This window comes from Podarcis liolepis (genome assembly GCF_965112155.1).
Source record: "Podarcis liolepis genome assembly, chromosome: 6".
In the NCBI taxonomy this organism is placed as follows: Eukaryota; Metazoa; Chordata; class Lepidosauria; order Squamata; family Lacertidae; genus Podarcis; species Podarcis liolepis.
This window is the reverse complement of record NC_139559.1, coordinates 90,369,982-90,389,703: the sequence shown is the minus strand read 5'-3', so window position 1 is coordinate 90,389,703 and position 19,722 is coordinate 90,369,982. Positions and strand designations below refer to the sequence as shown.

General features: G+C 42.8%; 1 protein-coding gene across 1 annotated transcript; it reads left to right on the top strand.

The window, feature by feature from the left end:
- Nucleotides 1–6,813: 6,813 nt before the first annotated feature.
- Nucleotides 6,814–17,940, top strand: LOC310709861 (prostaglandin G/H synthase 2). The gene is made up of 10 exons (XM_083509905.1): nt 6,814–7,033; nt 8,889–9,005; nt 9,097–9,240; nt 9,961–10,104; nt 10,937–11,118; nt 11,783–11,866; nt 12,214–12,460; nt 13,257–13,543; nt 13,870–14,017; nt 14,923–17,940. Exons 1-10 carry the CDS (start codon nt 6,982–6,984, stop codon nt 15,324–15,326), a joined length of 1,809 nt encoding a protein of 602 aa, XP_083366031.1. The 5' UTR covers nt 6,814–6,981; the 3' UTR covers nt 15,327–17,940.
- Nucleotides 17,941–19,722: the final 1,782 nt, after the last annotated feature.

Genomic DNA, 19,722 nt, shown 5'->3' with positions numbered 1-19,722 from the left:
ACTGCTGTCAGCTCGTTGGCTTGGAGGTAGCAGTCGAACCGAGCGAGGTAGGAGTCCCATGATTCAGATGCTGGCGCAAACGGCGGTAGAGGCACAAGTGAAGCCATGATTCCGATGCCGGCGTGAAGGGCGATGGATGGAACACAGTGCTCCAGCCAGAACAGTCAGCTCTGAATTGGTTCTGCCCAGTGATTTCGCTCAGTGATTTCGCTCTGTGATTCAGCTCAGTTCAGAGGCTGGCCGCATCTGGCTGTGCTCTGATGTCCATCAATCCCACCTTCGTCGCCAGTGTTAAGTCGTGGGTTGACATAGCAGCCGGCACAGCGATCTCTTCAAGTAGCTCTTTATTATGGTAAGCTGGAATAGAACTGACAGCGAACAGCTCAGCCGGCCTGTATTTATAGTCAGCCGGCTGTCAACATTGTAACCACAACAGCTCAGAGTTCCCGCCTAAAATAACGGACGCGGACCTGAGTGAAAACTATCTACAGACCTGAGTGAAAACTATATACAGTATCCCCCTGTTGGCCCAGGGTGAAACTACACTACATAACAATAAGCACATGGAAGTATGCATGAAATATACTCGGAGTCGAGTGTGAATTTCATGCTCTTTATTCAGCTCGTAGGAGCAATGAATCAAACTTTCCCCAAAACGTCTAGCTATATATACATTATTCACACAATGGGCCCCACGTGATTGTCTAATTCCAGGCTGCTCCTGCAGGCCAATCAGGTTGCTGATTCACTTCCTCCAGGAGCCTGATTGGCTGCTCCTGCAGGCCAATCAGGTCGCTGATTCACTTACACCTGGAGCTGGATTGGGTGGCTCCTGCGGACCAATCAGACTGCTGCATGCTGGATCCTACTGTTCTAGGATTCAGCTCAGTACATAATAATGCATCTACCTTGGGGGGGGGGGGGCTGTACTGAAACACTCTGCAGTAGATGTCCGATCCCCTGCATGCCAACAGAGAATTTAGCTGCATGTGAGCATTAGTGAGTCAGACATGGTTTTCTCTTCTGTAGGAACAGAGGAGAGTGGATACCCAGTTCGGACAAAACAGATTGTGTACATACACTCTACCCTTCAAGCTCATTTGGAGCACATTCATTCCCCTCAAAGAATTGTGTGCCAAGAGATGAAGGTCATGGACTACATGGAATTGGCAGACATGACTGGCAGAATCCGTGACCAGGGAGAAGAGTTGGTGGAGGAAGATTGGAAGTTTAAAGATTACCTGCAGAAGCACTGTAAAATTAAGGAATGTTGAAATGACGTTTGATTGAAAATAAGTGGTACTGGTAAAGAGATGCTTAAGAAAATGTAAATAGGGAATGATAATTGGAAATGGATATTTATAATAATAGGTTAATATATGGAGTAAGGATAAATGCTAGAGGGTAAGGATTTGCTGAATTTAATATTTGAACTGGAATACAAAATGGGAGGTGTGAGGAGGTCAAGAAACTAGTGAAGAAAATATAAGACTTGAAAATATTAATTCATTTTTAGCTTTGTTTTTTGGCTTTTCTTCTTCTTACTCTCCATTTTTTACTTTTTTTCTCTCTCTCTCTTTCCTCTATCAACTGTTTTTCTACTGTGTATTTTTATTTGTCTTGTTTTTGTAGTTTAAAAGCTTAAACGTTTAAATGTTGGATTTTGTTTTTATTGTTTGTGAAATATTAATAAATATCATTTAAAAAAAAAAGAATTGTGTGCCAAGGCACCCTAGCCACAAAGTTCCCAGCAGAACAATAAAACACACCAACACAAAGGATTTTGGTTTATGGGTTCAAGCAGGCCACAACTTTATGGGTTACAGATGTGAGCAGTTTGGCTTAGGCATTGGGGTGAAGCCAGGCTATATCTTGACTCCTGCCCATCTGCAGGGAGTCTACTTAAGGGCAAACCACCGATAGGGGGCGCCCTATGACTTACATCAGATAGTGGCACGCCAAGGGGTCCCCGTAGAGGCTGTGACATGGCCCTAGCCCCCGTCCAGGCTTCGGACAGGATCCACACCCCAGATCCCTTCACAGCAGGGGTAGGCAACCTAAGGTCCGTGGGCCAAATGCAGCCCAATTGCCTTCTCAATCCGTCCTATGGTACGTTCCGGGAATCAGTGTGTTTTTACATGAGGAGAATGTGTCCTTTTATTTAAAATACATCTCTGGGTTATTTGAGGGGCCTGCCTGGTGTTTTTACATGAGTAGAATCGGTGCTTTTATTTAAAATGCATCTCTGGGTTATTTGTGGGGCATAGGAATTCGTTCATTTCCCCCCCCCCTTCAAAATGTACTCTGCCCCCCCCCACATGGTCTGAGGGCAGTGGACCAGCCCATGGCTGAAAAAGGTTGCTGACCCCTGCTTTACAAGTTACCCTTACTGAGGAAACTCAGTCTCCAGTATTTTCCTATTATTATTATTATTATTATTATTATTATTATTATTATTATTATTATTATTATTATTATTTCCTATTATTATTAGTATTATCATTATTATTATCCCATCCACAGGTTTTTTTTTCTTCCTGGATTCAAACTGGAGACACACTACAATCAGAAGGATATGTATGCACTTTCTCAAATTTTCCCCAAACCACAAGAGCAAACCCTCCCTGTAAATTCAGGACAGCACAGTTTAACTCTGCCCTCGCTCCCATTTCAGAAAGTTCAAGCATGTCTTGAAAATTCCTCAGCTGGTTATTTTGATTGGTGTGTAACTGGAATTTATAAGTTTCTGGAATGCAGAGTTAAAGTAAATTATCAAACCATCAATTCTAGCACTCGCCAGGACGGACGGACGGACAACAAAATAATATAATTTGGCATCTGAACAATTGGCATTACTGATTGTATTATAATTTGGTATTATGACAATGAGGCTTTTATTGGGTTATTGTACAGTGGTACCTCAGGTTAAGTACTTAATTCATTCCGGAGGTCCGTTCTTAACCTGAAACTGTTCTTAACCTGAAGCACCACTTTAGCTAATGGGGCCTCCTGCTGCCGCCGTGTTGCCAGAGCATGATTTCTGTTCTCATCCTGAAGCAAAGTTCTTAACCTGAAGCACTATTTCTGGTTAGTGGAGTCTGTAACCTGAAGCGTATGTAACCTGAAGCGTATGTAACCTGAGGTACCACTGTAATTGAAAACTAATAAAAATTATTGCACAAGAAAATTCCTCAGCTGCAGTGAGCTACATGAAGGAATCCTACTATGGATTTATTCCCTGTCTACAGTGAACACTTCTTCTTTTTTTCAAAGTTATTATTTTTAAAAGCACCTTAAAGGCTAACGCAATGCTACAGCATAAACTTTCATAGACTGGACTCCACTCCATCACATACATTAAACAGGTAGGTGAAAGGAGGATAACATCTAAAGGAGAGAGAGAGAAATGTTAATCTTGAGAACGGAGGAAAATGAAATACAGATATTAGGCAGTCGCTCCCTTTTTAAACACACCAAAGATACAGGCAGCTAAGGGAAGCTAAGCTCAGCTCCCTTCTTACCTGCTCTCACCTTACCTGGCTGCATTCCATTGCTTCAAAAACATTTTCTTCACCTTGACTCCTTTAAGTTATTGGAGCTGGGCTGGGAGAAAAGTGCTTTAAAGGAACAGCAAGCTGACGAGGACAGGGTTTGTTCCCAGCTTATGTGCTCCTCCTTTCTGAGGAGATGAGAGAGGGAAAGGAAGGAAGTAGCTGGCATGCCAGGGTATTCGTCCATTTTGCCCAGTATTGTTTAGCTGTGCTAACCAGAGCCGAGTGCAAAAATGAGGGAGCACATTTTGAGTGTAGGAATTTCTTTTCAGCACCGGTACTGAACTGAGACCACAGACCTTTCGCACAAAGGCCTGCTCCTAACTTTCTTCATTTCAGCAGCCTAATGTAGTTGGGGACAGGGTGGATAAAAATCAGTGATTTTTAAAAAGAATAATAATAAAAATCAGATTTTTTAAAATTTAAATTAGATTTTTTAAAATTTAAATTGGATTTTTTAAAATAAAATGCTTTTGCAGGAAAAAAAATCTTTATAAAGATAGTTTTCTATTTAAGTTACCTTATAGTCCAAAGGCTATTCATCAGCAAATAATGATTTGTTCTAAGTTTTTCATGTATACTAAAACACAGTGTAAGTTTTTCTTTAAAAAAAGTTTAACCACATCGGTTAACAAACATGGATACATATGCTATAATGTTATTGTTTTAGTTAAATAAATTGCTTAAATTGTTCTTAAGGAAATGATTATTTTTCTCCTTCCAATAAAGCACAGCAGAAAAGTTGTCCAAATATAAGCAATAATTTCATAATTATCTGTCTACGCATTTCTGATAGAATAACTAAATCAGTAATTTTTGATGTAACTGTAAAAGCTACTCTGAAAATTTATTATTCCAAAAACGAAACCTTCCTCTGGTTGTAAATACTAAGAGGATGCCAGCAAGATTGAACCTTTCTGTAAAAAATGATTTAAATCAAGCCTTACGGACCAGTGATTTAAATCAAGTCTTACTGATTAGTGATTTAAATTGATTTGATTTAAATCAAATCCACTCTGGTTGGGGGAAAAGCCATTTTGATGTTGGGATTGTTAAGCAATTGGTGACCCTTGCTGAACCCCAGAGATCTGTCAGCACATTCAGATCTAACTTCTGCCAGCCTCTGCCAACATGCTGCCTCTTTTAAGTGGGGATGAAACCCAGGCCATTTCCACACACAAGGCAAATGTTTGGCCACTAAGCTGTGTGATGCCCTTCCCTTTTTTCCCATGTGAACAGGGCAAACGGCTGCTCACTGCAAGCAAAACAAGTAAAACAAAGAAAGAGAAGATCAAATAAAGGGAAGATACCTACTTGTAAAGGTGGCGCTGTGGGTTAAACTACAGAGCCTAGGACTTGCCGATCAGAAGGTCAGCGGTTCAAATCCCCGCGACGGGGTGAGCTCCCGTTACTCGGTCCCTGCTCCTGCCAACCTAGCAGTTCGAAAGCACGTCAAAGTGCAAGTAGATAAATAGGTACCACTCTGGTGGGAAGGTAAATGGCCTTTCCGTGCACTGCTCTGGTTTGCCAGAAGCGGCTTAGTCATGCCAGCCACATGACCCGGAAGCTGTACGCCGGCTCCCTCGGCCAATAAAGCGAGATGAGCACTGCAACCCCAGAGTCGGTCACGACTGGACCTAATGGTCAGGGGTCCCTTTTCCTTTACCTTCTGTAAGGTCAACCTTACAAGGTTCTTGCAGTGGTAAGGCAGGTGAATTTAATACCGTATTTTTCTGTGTATAAGATGAGTGTTTTTTATCCAAAAATAATATAAAAACTTGGGGGTCGTCTTATACACGGGTGGTGCAGAGAGTAGGCGCGAGTAGGAGACACACAGCAGTGATTGGGCGTGTGATTGGTGGATGAGGCCAGGTGTGGTCCAGATTTGTTGTTGTTGTGGCAACTGGTCGGGGGATTTGTGGCTGCGTTCGGTCAGACGATTGGAGCATAGCTGTCAACATTTCCCTTTTTTAAAAGGGAAATTCCCTTATTCCGAATAGGATTCCTCGCAAGAAAAGGGAAAAGTTGACAGCTACGGATTGGTGCCTTCTGCGAGGCGTGCAATTGGCAGCTGCGGCCAGGCGGTTGAGCGATTGACGGCCACCCCCATAAAAAGCTGGACAACTCTGGGCAATTCCCCCCCCCCAAAAAAGCTTAACATCTTCCCCCAATTTCTTAATTTGGAGTCCCAAAGAATAGGGGTCATGTTATACACGAAAAAATACGGTACATCAACATCACCCTTATTCTTATCCTTCCATAGGACCCAGAAAACAATACATTGTGTAACAAATGCTATCCAACCCAAATCATGTGGCGTCCTAGGCTATATACCTGGGGCAGCAAAAATGCAACAATAATAATCTGTTCTAACCATTTGCTGTCCTTTCATGATATCCCAACTTTTCTGATTGAGCCTCACTCCCAGCGATCCAGTTTGTGAATCGGAAGTGGGGACTGGGTCACCAATAAAGTGTGTGCGTGTCTGTGTGTGATGGGGGCGGGGGGGGCGAACTTATAGGAGGCTTTGGAGAGATTTTGGAGCTGAGAGTCCACCCGGAGCATGCCGTTATTTCAAGATCCGAGTTAAGAATGTCAGAAAGGAGCGCGGTGGCGAGGAAGCGTCTGCGCTGGAAGCCAACCCAGACATTGCCTGCCGGAAGAATCACCTGTAACAGGTGAGCAGGCACAGTGATCCTCCGCAGGCTTGGGATCCACGGCAAGAAGTCGACCAACTTAAACCTAGCAAGAATCAGCATTCGCGGATCTGCTTCTGGCTTTAACTTCACGGCCCCACCTGGCGACTCTCTACGCGCAGGCTCCACCTCTGAGATCGCTCACAGAGCAGCAGGAGACTCTTGATTATGAGGGTCGTGGGTTCGAGTCGCATGTTGGGCAAGAAAAAGATCAGTGAAATGTTGGGGGCTGGCGTTCTCCCACGTTTCCACAAACCCCATCGCGCAATATCCCTCTCCTTCCCCACCTCTCTCTCTCCCTCTCTCCCTTTCCCGTGGCAAATGCTGCGAAGTTCAACGCACAAGCCCACTTCGCTCCGATTTCAAAGCGGAACGAAAGGGATCGCTCAGCTTTGGGGCGGTGAGAATCCGTGCAAACCTGCGGGGAGAAAAGTGAGTGCCAAACGTTCCTTGTCTCCGCGCCACCCCCACTTGCGTCTCCGGGGGCGGATCCTGCTCGCTTCCTGCGCGCAATCGTGAGTCACTCCGGCTGCGCATAAAGGCAGCAGGTCCGCTCCAGCTGCTCCAGACTCGGAGATCACTTCAAGAGCACAAGCTGCGGATCTTGAACGGCGCTGGGCAGCTAGTGAAAGCTCCTCCTCGGGAATATCTATTTATATAATAATATTATATTATTATTTATTTTATCATATCCGCGATTTCGGAAGCTGAGCCTGCTACTTTGTGCGCTAAAAATGATTGCACCCTGCGTGGTCTTGTTTTCTCTCTTGGCCATCAGCCAAGCAGGTGAGTGCTGCTGATCTTTCTAAAATGAAGTCTACCAAAAAATTCAGTGCTGTGTTGAGCTGGGATGGTGGGGCCACTTACCTTCGGTGCAAATCCTACTGACTTCCTAGGGTTGCGCATTGCTATCTCTTTTTGTCCTTTTCCTGGCGCTCTTCGGGTTTTTAAGAAAGGTTCCTGGCTACGCTTACCATTCAGAGTGGCGATGAAAAAAACCGAAGACCACCGATACTGTTTTGTTGCAATATATGCAGGGTTGAACTTTGAAGGAGTCTGGAAATGTTTAAGTAACCCTGAAATGAGAGGTTAACTTGTAAAAGTGCTGAAAGTTGAGGGTGTCTCACACAGCAGTCCCCCAAAAAGTATTTTTTGGGTCAGGTTAGGTTAGGGAAAAAATGTCATGTAGGGGAGAAGTCTTAGTTATGGACTATAGATAAAAGTATTTAGAGTTTTCGGGCTGTAAGAACATGAGTGGTTTTATCCTTGTATCTATGAATGTATTTTAACTGAATATAATTATTTCTGGCTTTGTCTCCTCGGCACCTATGTTGTCTGAATCAGGGTTAATTTCCTTTAACAAAAGGCAAATGTAGAGGAAAAAAACCAGTATCTCCTGGTGCTTTTCCTCCTGCCTTCCATGCACTCATTCTGAAAAGATTAATGAAGCAGTAACTAAACATTACGCCCATTCATACCCTTTCTTCTTCCTTGGCCAGGAAAAGTTATGTAAGGGAGGGCAAGGAGCTGAGAGCATCAAAAGTGTGTGATGCTGGTGTTAAGGGCAGCCTTTTTCTGTACGTCATTTGCCTAGCCTGGGGAGATGCTTCGTAACTTCTGTTTTCAAACTAGTGTATGCTTTCTTTCTTTTTTACATTCTTTTATTTATGTGTGGATAATCCATGCTGCAGAGTTAAATGTATATAAATGGTTGCCAGTGATTTTCAGAAGTGCATCCTGCTAAGTATCTTCTTAGGAGATGGTCAGAAACTTTGAGAACCGCTGGGGGGGGGGGTATGGTGGCATAGAGGAAGGATTAGACATCAATGCCGGTAGTACTCTGAGGCTTTATTAGAAGTTGCTGGTATCATTATGTTCACTTGAAAGTGAACTAAAGTTTCTTACAGCACAAACCTAATCAGAGGAGGAAGCCTAATTGGAGCTTGTTCTCAGATATAGGGGTTGTATCCTTAGATATGCAATATAATGTCCTAGATGAAAGCTTTGTTACATTTCAGGGATATGTGTTATATTTGCCTGCCTTTGTTCCTGCCAGTGGTACTAATTTCTGCTAACATGATCTAGTAAAAGTTGTACATGTTTCATAAGAAAAACTATTGCCCAAGAATTTAAATATTACGACTAGTGAAATCCATTCTTCGGGGTTTATATGGAGTAGGCAATTGCCTTCTCTTCCATCTTTGCCTAGAGCAGACTCCCCATTCAAGAAGAGGTTTTTTTCCAGCTGAAAGTTCCTATGAAATGACTCTTCGGTGTTAGTGTGTCTGCAGAAGCAGCAGCTACGGCAGAAATCATTTCCCCAGCAACAATACAGGGGTGCTAGTGATGATTCTGTAGGCAGCTGCATTTAGAACTATTTTCCAAAATTGGGGTGCTTTCCACCCAAGATAGTTAGATCTGCCTCCTGCTGCTTCTTCATGCTCTCAACAGCTACACCATAACCTCATGTGCATGATGCACTAACAAACTAGAAAGGCTGGATGCATTCTGTGGGCAAATATAATATGATGGTATCAAGTGGCAGTTGGTCTCTAGGGAACTAATCAATTAGCATTGGTCCAAGGGCCTTTATAAGACTCTAGATCTTGCTTTGACAGCATACCTCTTGATTCCTTTCCAGTTAATCCTTGCTGCTCAAATCCATGCCAAAACAGAGGAGTCTGCATGACAGCAGGATTTGACCGCTATGAATGTGACTGTACGCGGACTGGTTATTACGGGGAAAACTGCACTACACGTACGTATTCCAGAAAGTTACGCTTGCACAATTAGCATTTAGGAGCATTTAACAGTTTTTGCTAACGTTCATTGCACTTCGTTCCTTACAGCGGAATTTTTTACTTGGCTGAAAGTGACGCTGAAACCCACACCGTCCACAGTCCACTACCTTCTCACTCATTTCAAAGCAGTCTGGGATGTAATCAACAACTTCCCTTTCCTCCACAATGCCATCATGAGATACGTATTGATGTGTAAGTATCCATATCTCTTAATTCTACTTTTACACCACAGTCCCGTACGCATCTACTCAGAAGTAAGTCTCTTTGAGTTCATTGGCACTTCCTCTCGGGTAAATGAGCATTGGACTGGAGGCTTAAGCTTGGGGGTAGATATTTACCCAAGCACTATGAAGTGCTATATGTTGGTTCCAATTTATTTTGATCTAATGCAGTAACCGCACTCTAGCCACTCAGCCTTCTAATAAATGGCATTAGGCAAAGCAATGGCTAAGTCAAGCTTCTTCTTTGGGTGCCATCTGCCTCTTTTTGAAGATAAGAGCAAAAGTTCAAATGTTTCTTCAAAGTCCATGTATGGTACACACTGAAAATAGGTTTAGCCATTGTGCGTGACAGGGGTGGGGAATCTCTGTCAAAGAGTTTTGAGCACCCTTGCCAAACTCCGGTTCTTGGGAATCTGAGAGAAACCATTGATGGACATTTTAAGTGTAAGAATATTTTGGCGTAATTGTAACCAAGAGACAAAAATGTAGAGAGAGTAAAATTGAAAATGGATTTTTACGTTCCGCGTCACTTCTGAAAATGGACTTTTCAAGGTCAGATGCTTACCCCCTGTGGGGCTTAGACTGTGAAACTAGACTGTGTGGGAAATCTTATGGAGAAGGTTCTCTGTCTCCATACTGTGGTCATTTAAGCATGGTCATAATTTTCCTGGTCCTTTCTCTCCCCTTCCAGCAAGATCCCATTTAATAGAGAGCCCACCAACATATAACAGCCATTATGGATACAAAAGCTGGGAAGCCTTTTCGAACCTTTCTTACTATACTAGGACTCTTCCGCCAGTAGACCACAACTGCCCAACCCCTATGGGTGTGAAAGGTAAGAAGAGGGGGGGGGGATCTGTGCATGTGAATGTAAGAAAAAATGAAATATTATTCCTCCTGTATGTACACAAGGCCAGTGGGGGCAACGCTGTCCTCCCTTCTCAATGCAATGGTTAATTATGTTCAGTGAATGCCTGAAAACGGCTTAAACATTAGAAAATATGTCTGAAGGAGAAACACAAGATATTGAGTGTGCATTGCAGCACATATTTTCCCAGTGGAACGTTCTGTCGTCCTTTGTCAAAGGAACAGAAAACTTGCTGTGGTTGTATATCAGCCAACAGGTTGTGTGTATATTGGCAACCAAATGAATAACTAACAGGTTTAAACCAAGACAACTATATTTAGTATGATAATTAACAATCGGACAGGTTCCAAACTGCAAAGAAACTATCAACATGCATTAAGCTGGGGTTTGACATTTTTAATTCTTCCTGTCAAACTCCTGTAGAACAGACAGGAAACGGCTGCAGTTATTCAGTCTCTAGTGCATGGGTAGGCAAACTAAGGCCCGGGGGCCGGATCTGGCCCAATCGGCTTCTCAGCATACCGTGGACGGTCTGGGAATCAGCGTGTTTTTACATGAGTAGAATGTGTCCTTTTATTTAAAATGCGTCTCTAGGTTATTTGTGGGGCCTGCCTGGTGTTTTTAAATGAATAGAATGTGTGCTTTTATTTAAAATGCATCTCTGGGTTATTTGTGGGGCATAGGAATTCGCTCACAAAGTCTGAGGGACAGTGGACCAGCCCCCTGCTGAAATTGTTTGCTGACCCCTGCTCTAGTCCCTTTGGGTGTCTGAAAAATAAATGATTGCTTTGCATTCCAGGTAAGAAGGAGCTTCCTGATTCCAAGCTCATTGTAGAGAAATTTCTACTGCGGAGAAAATTTATTCCCGATCCACAAGGCACAAACATCATGTTCACATTCTTTGCGCAGCATTTCACCCACCAGTTCTTCAAGACAGATCATCACAAAGGACCAGCCTTCACCAAAGCTCTTGGACATGGGGTAAGATGGCAGAACTGTGACTTGGACTGATGAGTTATTGCAAACAACTCCTGCGGTGAGAGGGTTATCTTGCCATCCACAAAGGAGTTGCATCAATATTGCGATAGGCAGAATGTACAGCAAATCTTTCTTGCATAACCTCAGAATAGCTTGTTCCCACAATGTTATGTGCCCACTGTGTGGGAGAACCATTTGACTTTATTTGGTCAGTCTCTAAAATACATAGCAATTAGGTTCTCCTCAATTTATGGAAAAATAACTATTGCAGCCCTGAATTTGGGGTGAAAAATGCAGTTGGTGTGTGTGTGTTTATAAACCGGTTTTGTCTGAAACACAACTTTCTAAGATAACACTTTAAGCAAGGGTGGTGGTGAGTTATACTGTTGTAATAGTGGTTGTTTACAAGGGCTCCTGTTTTTTGAAGTTGTCATTGAGGACAGCGCAAAAACTTGAAAGAGCTGCGCTTCCGAAATTTTATTGGTAATGACATTTGAGAAATAACATTGTTTTCTAACACTTTTAATGAGTGGAGAGAACTCTCGCTTCCATTGGAACGTCACTTCAACATATTATGTTCTGAAACATTTAGAGGGAGAATCTAATCATTTTTCTGTCTCATCTGACAAATTAAAATTAGACTTTGATGTTCCTATTTTTTCAACAGGTTGATCTAAATCACATCTATGGAGAAACTTTGGACAGGCAGATGAAACTCAGACTATTTAAGGACGGGAAGCTGAGATTTCAGGTTAGTTTGGATTCCTTCTGAAATTCCTGCAGTGTGCTGAGAAAATGAGAGCATCACTTATGTTAACATCTTTACCAGGAAGAGAGGAGCTTTCGTGTTTCCTTTGATGCAGAGAAATGCCACAGGCATTTCAATAACTGCATCAGACACCCTATTCTTACTAGATAACTATGTGCATCTAGATCAGTGCTACAATTTACAACAACCCCCTGTACTTGAAACCCACTGGAAATTGACAAGTGTAAACATATTATATTTTCACTGGATTTTACTATTCTTGGCTGAAATTCAGTATGATAGAAGATTCTGTGTGTTGCCATGCTCATTTATTTATTTTGTAATTACAGATGATTGATGGAGAGATGTACCCACCCACGGTCAAAGAAACTCAGGCAGAAATGATTTATCCACCACACGTCCCTGAGCACCTGAAATTTTCTGTAGGGCAAGAGGTCTTTGGTTTGGTTCCAGGGCTGATGATGTACGCCACGTTATGGCTCCGGGAACACAACCGGGTCTGTGATATTCTGAAGGGCGAGCATCCGGAATGGGATGATGAGCAGCTATTCCAAACTGCCCGGCTGATCTTAACAGGTAATTCTTACAATTGCTCATGGTTAACACACAATTACTTGATTAAATTTTGCTGCTGCTAGATGTGGCGATAGCTATCATCTAAGATGGCTTTACATGGGTTGAGACAAATTCGTGGGCCAACATCATCTGTTGCCTATGTTGTCTAAGCAGAACATCCATGTATAGAGGCAATAGGTTGTATGAATACTGAATAGAAACCTGAAAGAACGGCTTATTGCCCTTTTGCCTTGATTCTGAGTTTCCCAGGGACATTTTGTTGGCCACCATTGGAACTGTGTTGCCAGTCAAAATGCATTCTTGGTCTGAATCAGGAAGGCCATTTTTGTATTCTTCAGCATTCAATATTGTTTAGGAAATATAAGAGATCAGGAGGTGCTGTGGTCTAAACCACTGAGCCTCTTGGGCTTGCCAATCAGAAGGTCGGCAGTTCAAATCTCTGCAACAGAGTGAGCTCCCGTTGCTCTGTCCCAGCTCCTGCCAACCTAGCAGTTTGAAAGCACACCAGTGCAAGGAAATAAATAGGTACTGCTGCGGTGGGAAGGCAAATGGCGTTTTTGTGCACTCTGGTCTCCATCACGGTTTCCCCTTTGCGCCAGAAGCTGTTTGGTCCTGGTGGCCACATGACCCGGAAAGCTGTTTGTAGACAAACGCCAGCTCCCTCGGCCTGAAGAGAGATGAGCGCTGCAACCCCATGGTTGCCTTTGACTGGACTTAACCGTCCAGGAGTCCTTTACCCTTTTATTGTTTAGGAAATGAAAAGACTGACTGACTTTTGTTTTCTGTGGGGAAACAGGAGAGACCATCAAGATTGTGATTGAAGACTACGTGCAGCACCTCAGTGGCTACCACTTCAAGTTGAAGTTTGACCCAGAGCTGCTCTTCAACCAGAGATTCCAGTATCAGAACAGAATAGCGGCAGAATTCAACACCCTTTACCACTGGCACCCTCTCCTCCCTGATACCTTCCAGATTCATGACCAAGAGTACACATACCAGCAGTTCATCTATAACAACTCCATCATGTTAGAACATGGTCTTTCCCACATGGTGGAATCCTTCTCCAGGCAAAGGGCTGGAAGGGTAAGAATTTATTTTCTACTAAGAAATTGCATAGCCTTCATCTCGAGGCAACAGGGTACACCTGTCCACCTGTTAAGTCACTCCAATATCTGAAAATGTTTTGAGCACGGGAAGAATGATTAGGGAAAGGGGAAATTTGTGGCACAGTTTTAGACTGCCTTCAACTTTCTCTATCGTATTTCAGACAGAGGAGTGAATAGCATGAGCAAGTTTCTCACTGTAAATCCAAGAGATGGATAAATGTTTGAGGTCCATCTGATTTCAAAGGGGCTTGAAGTTCTGATCTCCACGTGGTTTCTCATATTACTCCATTTCTTTGATAACAGGTAGCTGGTGGGCGGAATGTCCCTGCTGCGGTGGAGAAAGTAGCGAAAGCTTCCATTGATCAAAGCCGACAGATGAGATACCGCTCCTTGAATGAGTATCGGAAGCACTTTATGCTGAAACCTTTTCAGTCATTTGAAGAGCTCACAGGTAAGACTTGACCTCTACTTATAGAAAAACAAGAGCTTCGTTTTGGGGGGCAAGGCTGCACAGCGTAGAGATCAAACTTCTGCTTTGCATGGGGATGTTTGGGGTCCAATTCTTGGCATCTCCAATTAAGGGACAGCAATTAGCAGGTCCAGGACTGTGTAGGCAGCTAAAGGCTAGATGCTCCAATGGGCTGGGATAGACTAGGTCATAGTTCAGTTCTATGCTGCCTCTCATCCCAAAAGGCCCTCAAGTTGGCACTCAAATGTTCAAATCCAAGATTCAAGCAATATAACCAATAAACGAATTACTCCGTATTTCAAGAACTTGTTGTTTGGGAAAAAAAAGTGTTGAGTTCTTGTAGAAAAGCTCTGTTGTCTTTCACTGGAGATTGGGTAGTTGCAGCTCCTCTGACAAGATTCCTCACTGTCATTTCAATCTGCAATGAGAGATGTGCAAAAGGAAAACTACGTTCTAAATATGAAAAGGAAGAAAATAGACTCTATGGGGGGAGCTTCTACATTAGAGTTTTCATGAAGAAAATTCTGTGTCAATCAAAGACCTTGTGAAGATATCTTACAGAGTTGTTATTTCACTCATTCTTCTCCAAGTGCATTGATTTTTCTCCCCCTGCCGATGCAACTTTTCTCTAGAATTACAGACTTGGATATTTCTTTCTTTCTCTCTCTCTCTCTCTCTCTCTCTCTCTCTCTCTCTCTCTCCTATTATTTTCTTCTGTATTGATTTCATGGCAGCTTTTGCAACAGCTAGAAGCCTCTCCCTGTCCCCATTCTCCTTTTCAGAACCTTATAGAATAATTACTTAGTGATTTTGAACTGAATACAAAACTGTGGAGAAAAAGGCTGAAGTTTTACTACTATATGGTTTTTTTGGTCTCTCTATTCCAGGAGAAAAAGAAATGGCTGCAGAACTTGAAGAACTCTATGGGGATATTGATGCTATGGAGCTGTACCCAGCCCTCCTTGTAGAAAAACCACGTCCTGGAGCCATCTTTGGTGAGACCATGATAGAACTTGGAGCACCGTTCTCCCTGAAAGGTCTTATGGGAAATGTCATCTGCTCACCAGAGTACTGGAAGCCCAGCACCTTTGGGGGCAAAGTTGGCTTTGACATAGTGAACACAGCCTCCATCCAAAACCTTATCTGCAACAATGTAGAGGGCTGTCCTCTCGTGGCTTTCCACGTCATAAACCCCGCAACAGCAGCAACGAATAACGTCAGCACCTCCAGCACAGCAAGAGACGAGATCGGCCGAGCTGTGCTACTAAAAGAGCGCTCTGCTGAACTATAGGGAACAGCTATTTGCATATTTATTTATTTATGATATCTATTATATTGTTGTTTTTGTTGTTATTTATAGTTCAGGCAAAACACCATGGATTTTTTTTTCCTGTGCCTTGGCATCTAACCCACGATGCCAGACTTAAAGGGGGAGTTCTGCTTAGATTTGTAGGACTGGATCCCTTGGTTTTTAAGACTATCTTCTGTACCAGAAAGATGTATTCCAAAATGGATCAGGGCATTAAATCTGCTGCTTAAACTTGAACATAAACAATAGTTCTGCCTCTTCAACTTGACAGGTATGATCCTAAATACAAAACTATGTTACGTGCTGTTATCTGAGAGTCTGGAAGTGCTCAATTTTTTTAAAAAAAAAAACACAACAAAAATCCAGAACAGTTCTGGAAATCTGTGCTCATGAAAACTGTCCTTTTACAGAAATCTTTGCACTTTACAAAATGAATGTAGAATCCTTATGGTTTAGCCCAAAGTTAAGGATTTTTACCCCCTGTTTATAGTAAACTCGGTAGGGTGCACAAACACTTAAACTGAGAGGGAGCATGGATGCAAATTTGGGGGAAAGGGAAATTTATTTTCACTACCTCTCCCATGTGACACAGCAATAGGTTTTGATAATGGACTGATCTTCATTTTGTTTGTGTCTATAACTGCACTTCCCTTTTATTGCAAACAAAGTTCCTTCCTCTTCTAAGAGTAAAACCACAACTGTGTAAGACGCAACCCGGTGAAACCATTCACATGTAATTCCTCTTGAAATGTATAGGAGCTTGTAGTCTCTGCAGAATCTCAATTGCTTTTTAATGGAAAGTTTCCCCCAGTTCTATGTAATAGGTGACTGGAAGATGAAATGTTACTCTTGGGTTTTAATGCTCCAAACAAAGGCTTGGAACTGTAGATTTCTCTTTCATCATAATTAAGAAGATGTAAAAAACCAACACAAAAACAACAACCAAAAACCAGTCCTTTCTTTTTCCTCCCAAATTAATAGTTTTCAGTTATAAAGAGTGGATCCATATCATTTGAACGCAGAGACTCAAAGGCTCTATACAGAACAAGGGTGGACGACCTTTGTTGTAGAATATAACACTAAACCCATTCTTTCTGAACCTTAAAGTGCCTTCAGGTGTTTGAAACTCCATAGAGGAGCTAGTGAGATAGTTGTGCTGCCTCTTTTGAGATGCCTATGTAATGTGATGGGTGAGATATATGTCTCCCATAAGTAAGAACTGGAGTTTTGGATGTCATTTAGGACTCAAATTGATATGACTTGAGATATAGACCAGTACTGTAGGTTCCCAAGCCCCGCTTTTACACAGCACTTTATGTATACAAAGGCCATTTCAATTTTTGGATACTGACACTGCATTTCTCTTAATATTATTATACTGCAGTTTCTATATTTTTTTTAAAAAAATTCTATTCCACTTTTCAAGTTGGCTAATAAACACAATTCCTCAAGTAAACCAATAGGCACTTCAATTAATAACTTGGGTATTGTCAATTTTACACATTCAATTAGATGCTAATTAATGGACTGCTAACTTGGGAAATGCAACCTTATTGTAGGTATTAAACCTTTCATATTGCTTAAGAAATGCATGTTTAATACTATGGTTCTGAAGCCCGTACATTACTGGCCCTCTTGGTTGAAAAACCCTCTGTTATTTGTACATCGGAAATTGATATAATGATTATCTGTTAAAGCAAAGGGCTAAAGAAAAAATATTGCTGGAAAAGGAAATATTGGTGTAACCCAAGGAAATATGGACAAAAGTCACCCGGAAACTCTTGAGAAAACTCCATGATATCTGCTGTTTGTGCTTTTTGTAGCACTCAGTGGAGGTTGCTGAGGAGAACTTCTGGTGGGTTTTGCCCACAGACTATAGGGCTAATTGTCCTTTTTGAGAACACTCTATTCCATTCCTCTTTGTTCTTTTGATTAGTTCAGGCCTAGAAGTTACCTCATCTCTTTCTGATGCCTATCACTTCTCCCATTTAAGTTCTTTCTCTTTGAAATTAGGACACTAGTCCTGCCAGTTCCTGAACTTCGTGTTCACTGTTCTTTCCCCACACGCTTTTACAACCTCTCCTCTTCCATGTCTCTTGTAATTATTAGATTGTGAGCCTGTTTTTCTTGGAACCTTTCTTTAAAAAGAAAAAGAAAAACATTTTTGTACATTACTTGCAAGTGCCGTGTGTGTTCTAAATAGCTGTAGTTCACTGTATGGTGCCAGTTTTATGGAATTATGTCTTCCTCTGCATTAAGTTCACTGGATATGCATCACGCAGCCTCATTTTGTTCCTGTAATATTTCCATTTTTATAAAAAAAAAAACCAAAGTATTATTTATCCCAGCCTGCTGGTCTTGGTTGGGCATTTAGAATGATGCCAGATTATGCACAGGGAAGAATTTTGTAGTGACCGCCATCCAGATAAAGTTAAGTCACATTTGTGTTGTTGTTAACATCAATGCGATTTAAGCCTATTCTCTGGATTGTGGCCTTATTTATTACTATAATTTTAAAACTGTTTGGTGGTGTTGTTTTTTTAACGTTCCATGATGTGCAAAGTGTACTTCTGCAAATAAATTATTTGAAAGCTAATTTGGTGTCTGTTGCATTTTTCAAATCCCATCGCAATGAACACTAGTGCAAGGAGGTGGGGCGTTTTTGTAGCCACGTAGAAGTCGGGTTTCTGCACTCACTCACACATACACACACCCCAGGCATCCTGTGTTCAGGAAGGCAAAAGTTGTTGCTGCAATTCAAGGGCACATTCTCCCCAGGAAGGACTACTCAAGGTCTGGGAGAGGGATCTGATGAGAGAATCCTGAGGCCAACATTATCCTGGAATACCACATTCAACTACAGGCCCTGAACATCTCCAATATGGGTGCATGTACCCAAGATTCCTGCAGACTAAGGCTTTGTTCCCATTCCCATTTATGTGTACTCAATGCATTTTCAGTGTCAGGTTTTTACACGACAGATATCCAAAGGATATCTGTATCCTACACTTTGGTGGTCAGTCCTACTGTCTGATTCTCAAACAGGCATCACACCTGTTGGAATCCTTAAACTGTTCCTCATTTATCTCTAGCCAAGGTTTGAAAGTGATGTGAAACACACCTAGGGGAGCGAGGTGGACACAGTCCACCTTGAACAGGCCTACCATCTCTAGGCTAGGTAGACTTCAAAAAATGCAGTGAAGTGGAGATCACAAAGAGGATGGATAAATAAGAAAAGAAAAGCTTCAATAATAATAATAATAATAATAATAATTTATTATTTATACCCCGCCCATCTGGCTGGGTTTCCCCAGCCACTCTGGGCGACTTCTAACAAAACACTAAAATACAATAACCTATTACCATTAAAAGCTTTCCTAAACAGGGATGCCTTCAGATGTCTTCTAAAAGTTTGGTAGTTATTTTTCTCTTTGACATCTGGTGGGAGGGCGTTCCACAGGGCGGGTGCCACTCCTGAGAAGGCCCTCTGCCTGGTTCCCTGTAGCTTTGCTTCTCACAGCGAGGGAACCGCCAGAAGGCCCTTGGCGCTGGACCTCGGTGTCCGGGCAGAACGATGGAGGTGGAGACGCTCCTTCAGGTATACTGGACCGAGCCCATTTAGGGCTTTAAAGGTCAGCACCAACACGTTGAATTGTGCTCGGAAATGTACTGGGAGCCAGTGCAGGTCTTTCAAGACTGGTGTAATATGGTCTCAGCAGCCGCTCCCAGTCACCAGTCTAGCTGCCACATTCTGGATTAGTTGTTGTTTCCAGGTCACCTTCAAAGGTAGCCCCACGTAGAGCACATTGCAGTAGTCCAAGCAGGGGACAGGAGGCGGGCAGGTAGGGTCTCAGCCTGCGTACCAGATGGAGCTGGCAAACAGCTGCCCTGGACACAGAATTGACCTGTGCCTCCATGGACAGCTGTGAGTCCAGAATGACTCCCAGGCTGCGCACCTGGTCCTTCAGGGGCACAGTTACCCCATTCAGAACCAGGACGTCCTCCACGCCTGCCCGCCTCCTGTCCCCCAAAAACAGTACTTCTGCCTTGTCAGGATTCAACCTGAATCTGTTAGCCGCCATCCATCCTCCAACTGCCTCCAGACACTCACACAGGACCTTCGCCGCTTTCACTGGTTCCGATTTGAAAGAGAGGTAGAGCTGGGTATCATCCGCATACTGATGAACACCCAGCCCAAACCCCCTGATTATCTCTCCCAGCGGCTGCATGTAGATGTTGAAAAGCATGGGGGAGAGGACAGAACACTGAGGCACCCCACAAGTGAGAGCCCAGGGGTCTGAACACTCACCCCCCCCCCCACTTTCTGAACACGGCCCAGGAGGAAGGAGCGGAACCACTGTATGACAGTGCCCCCAGC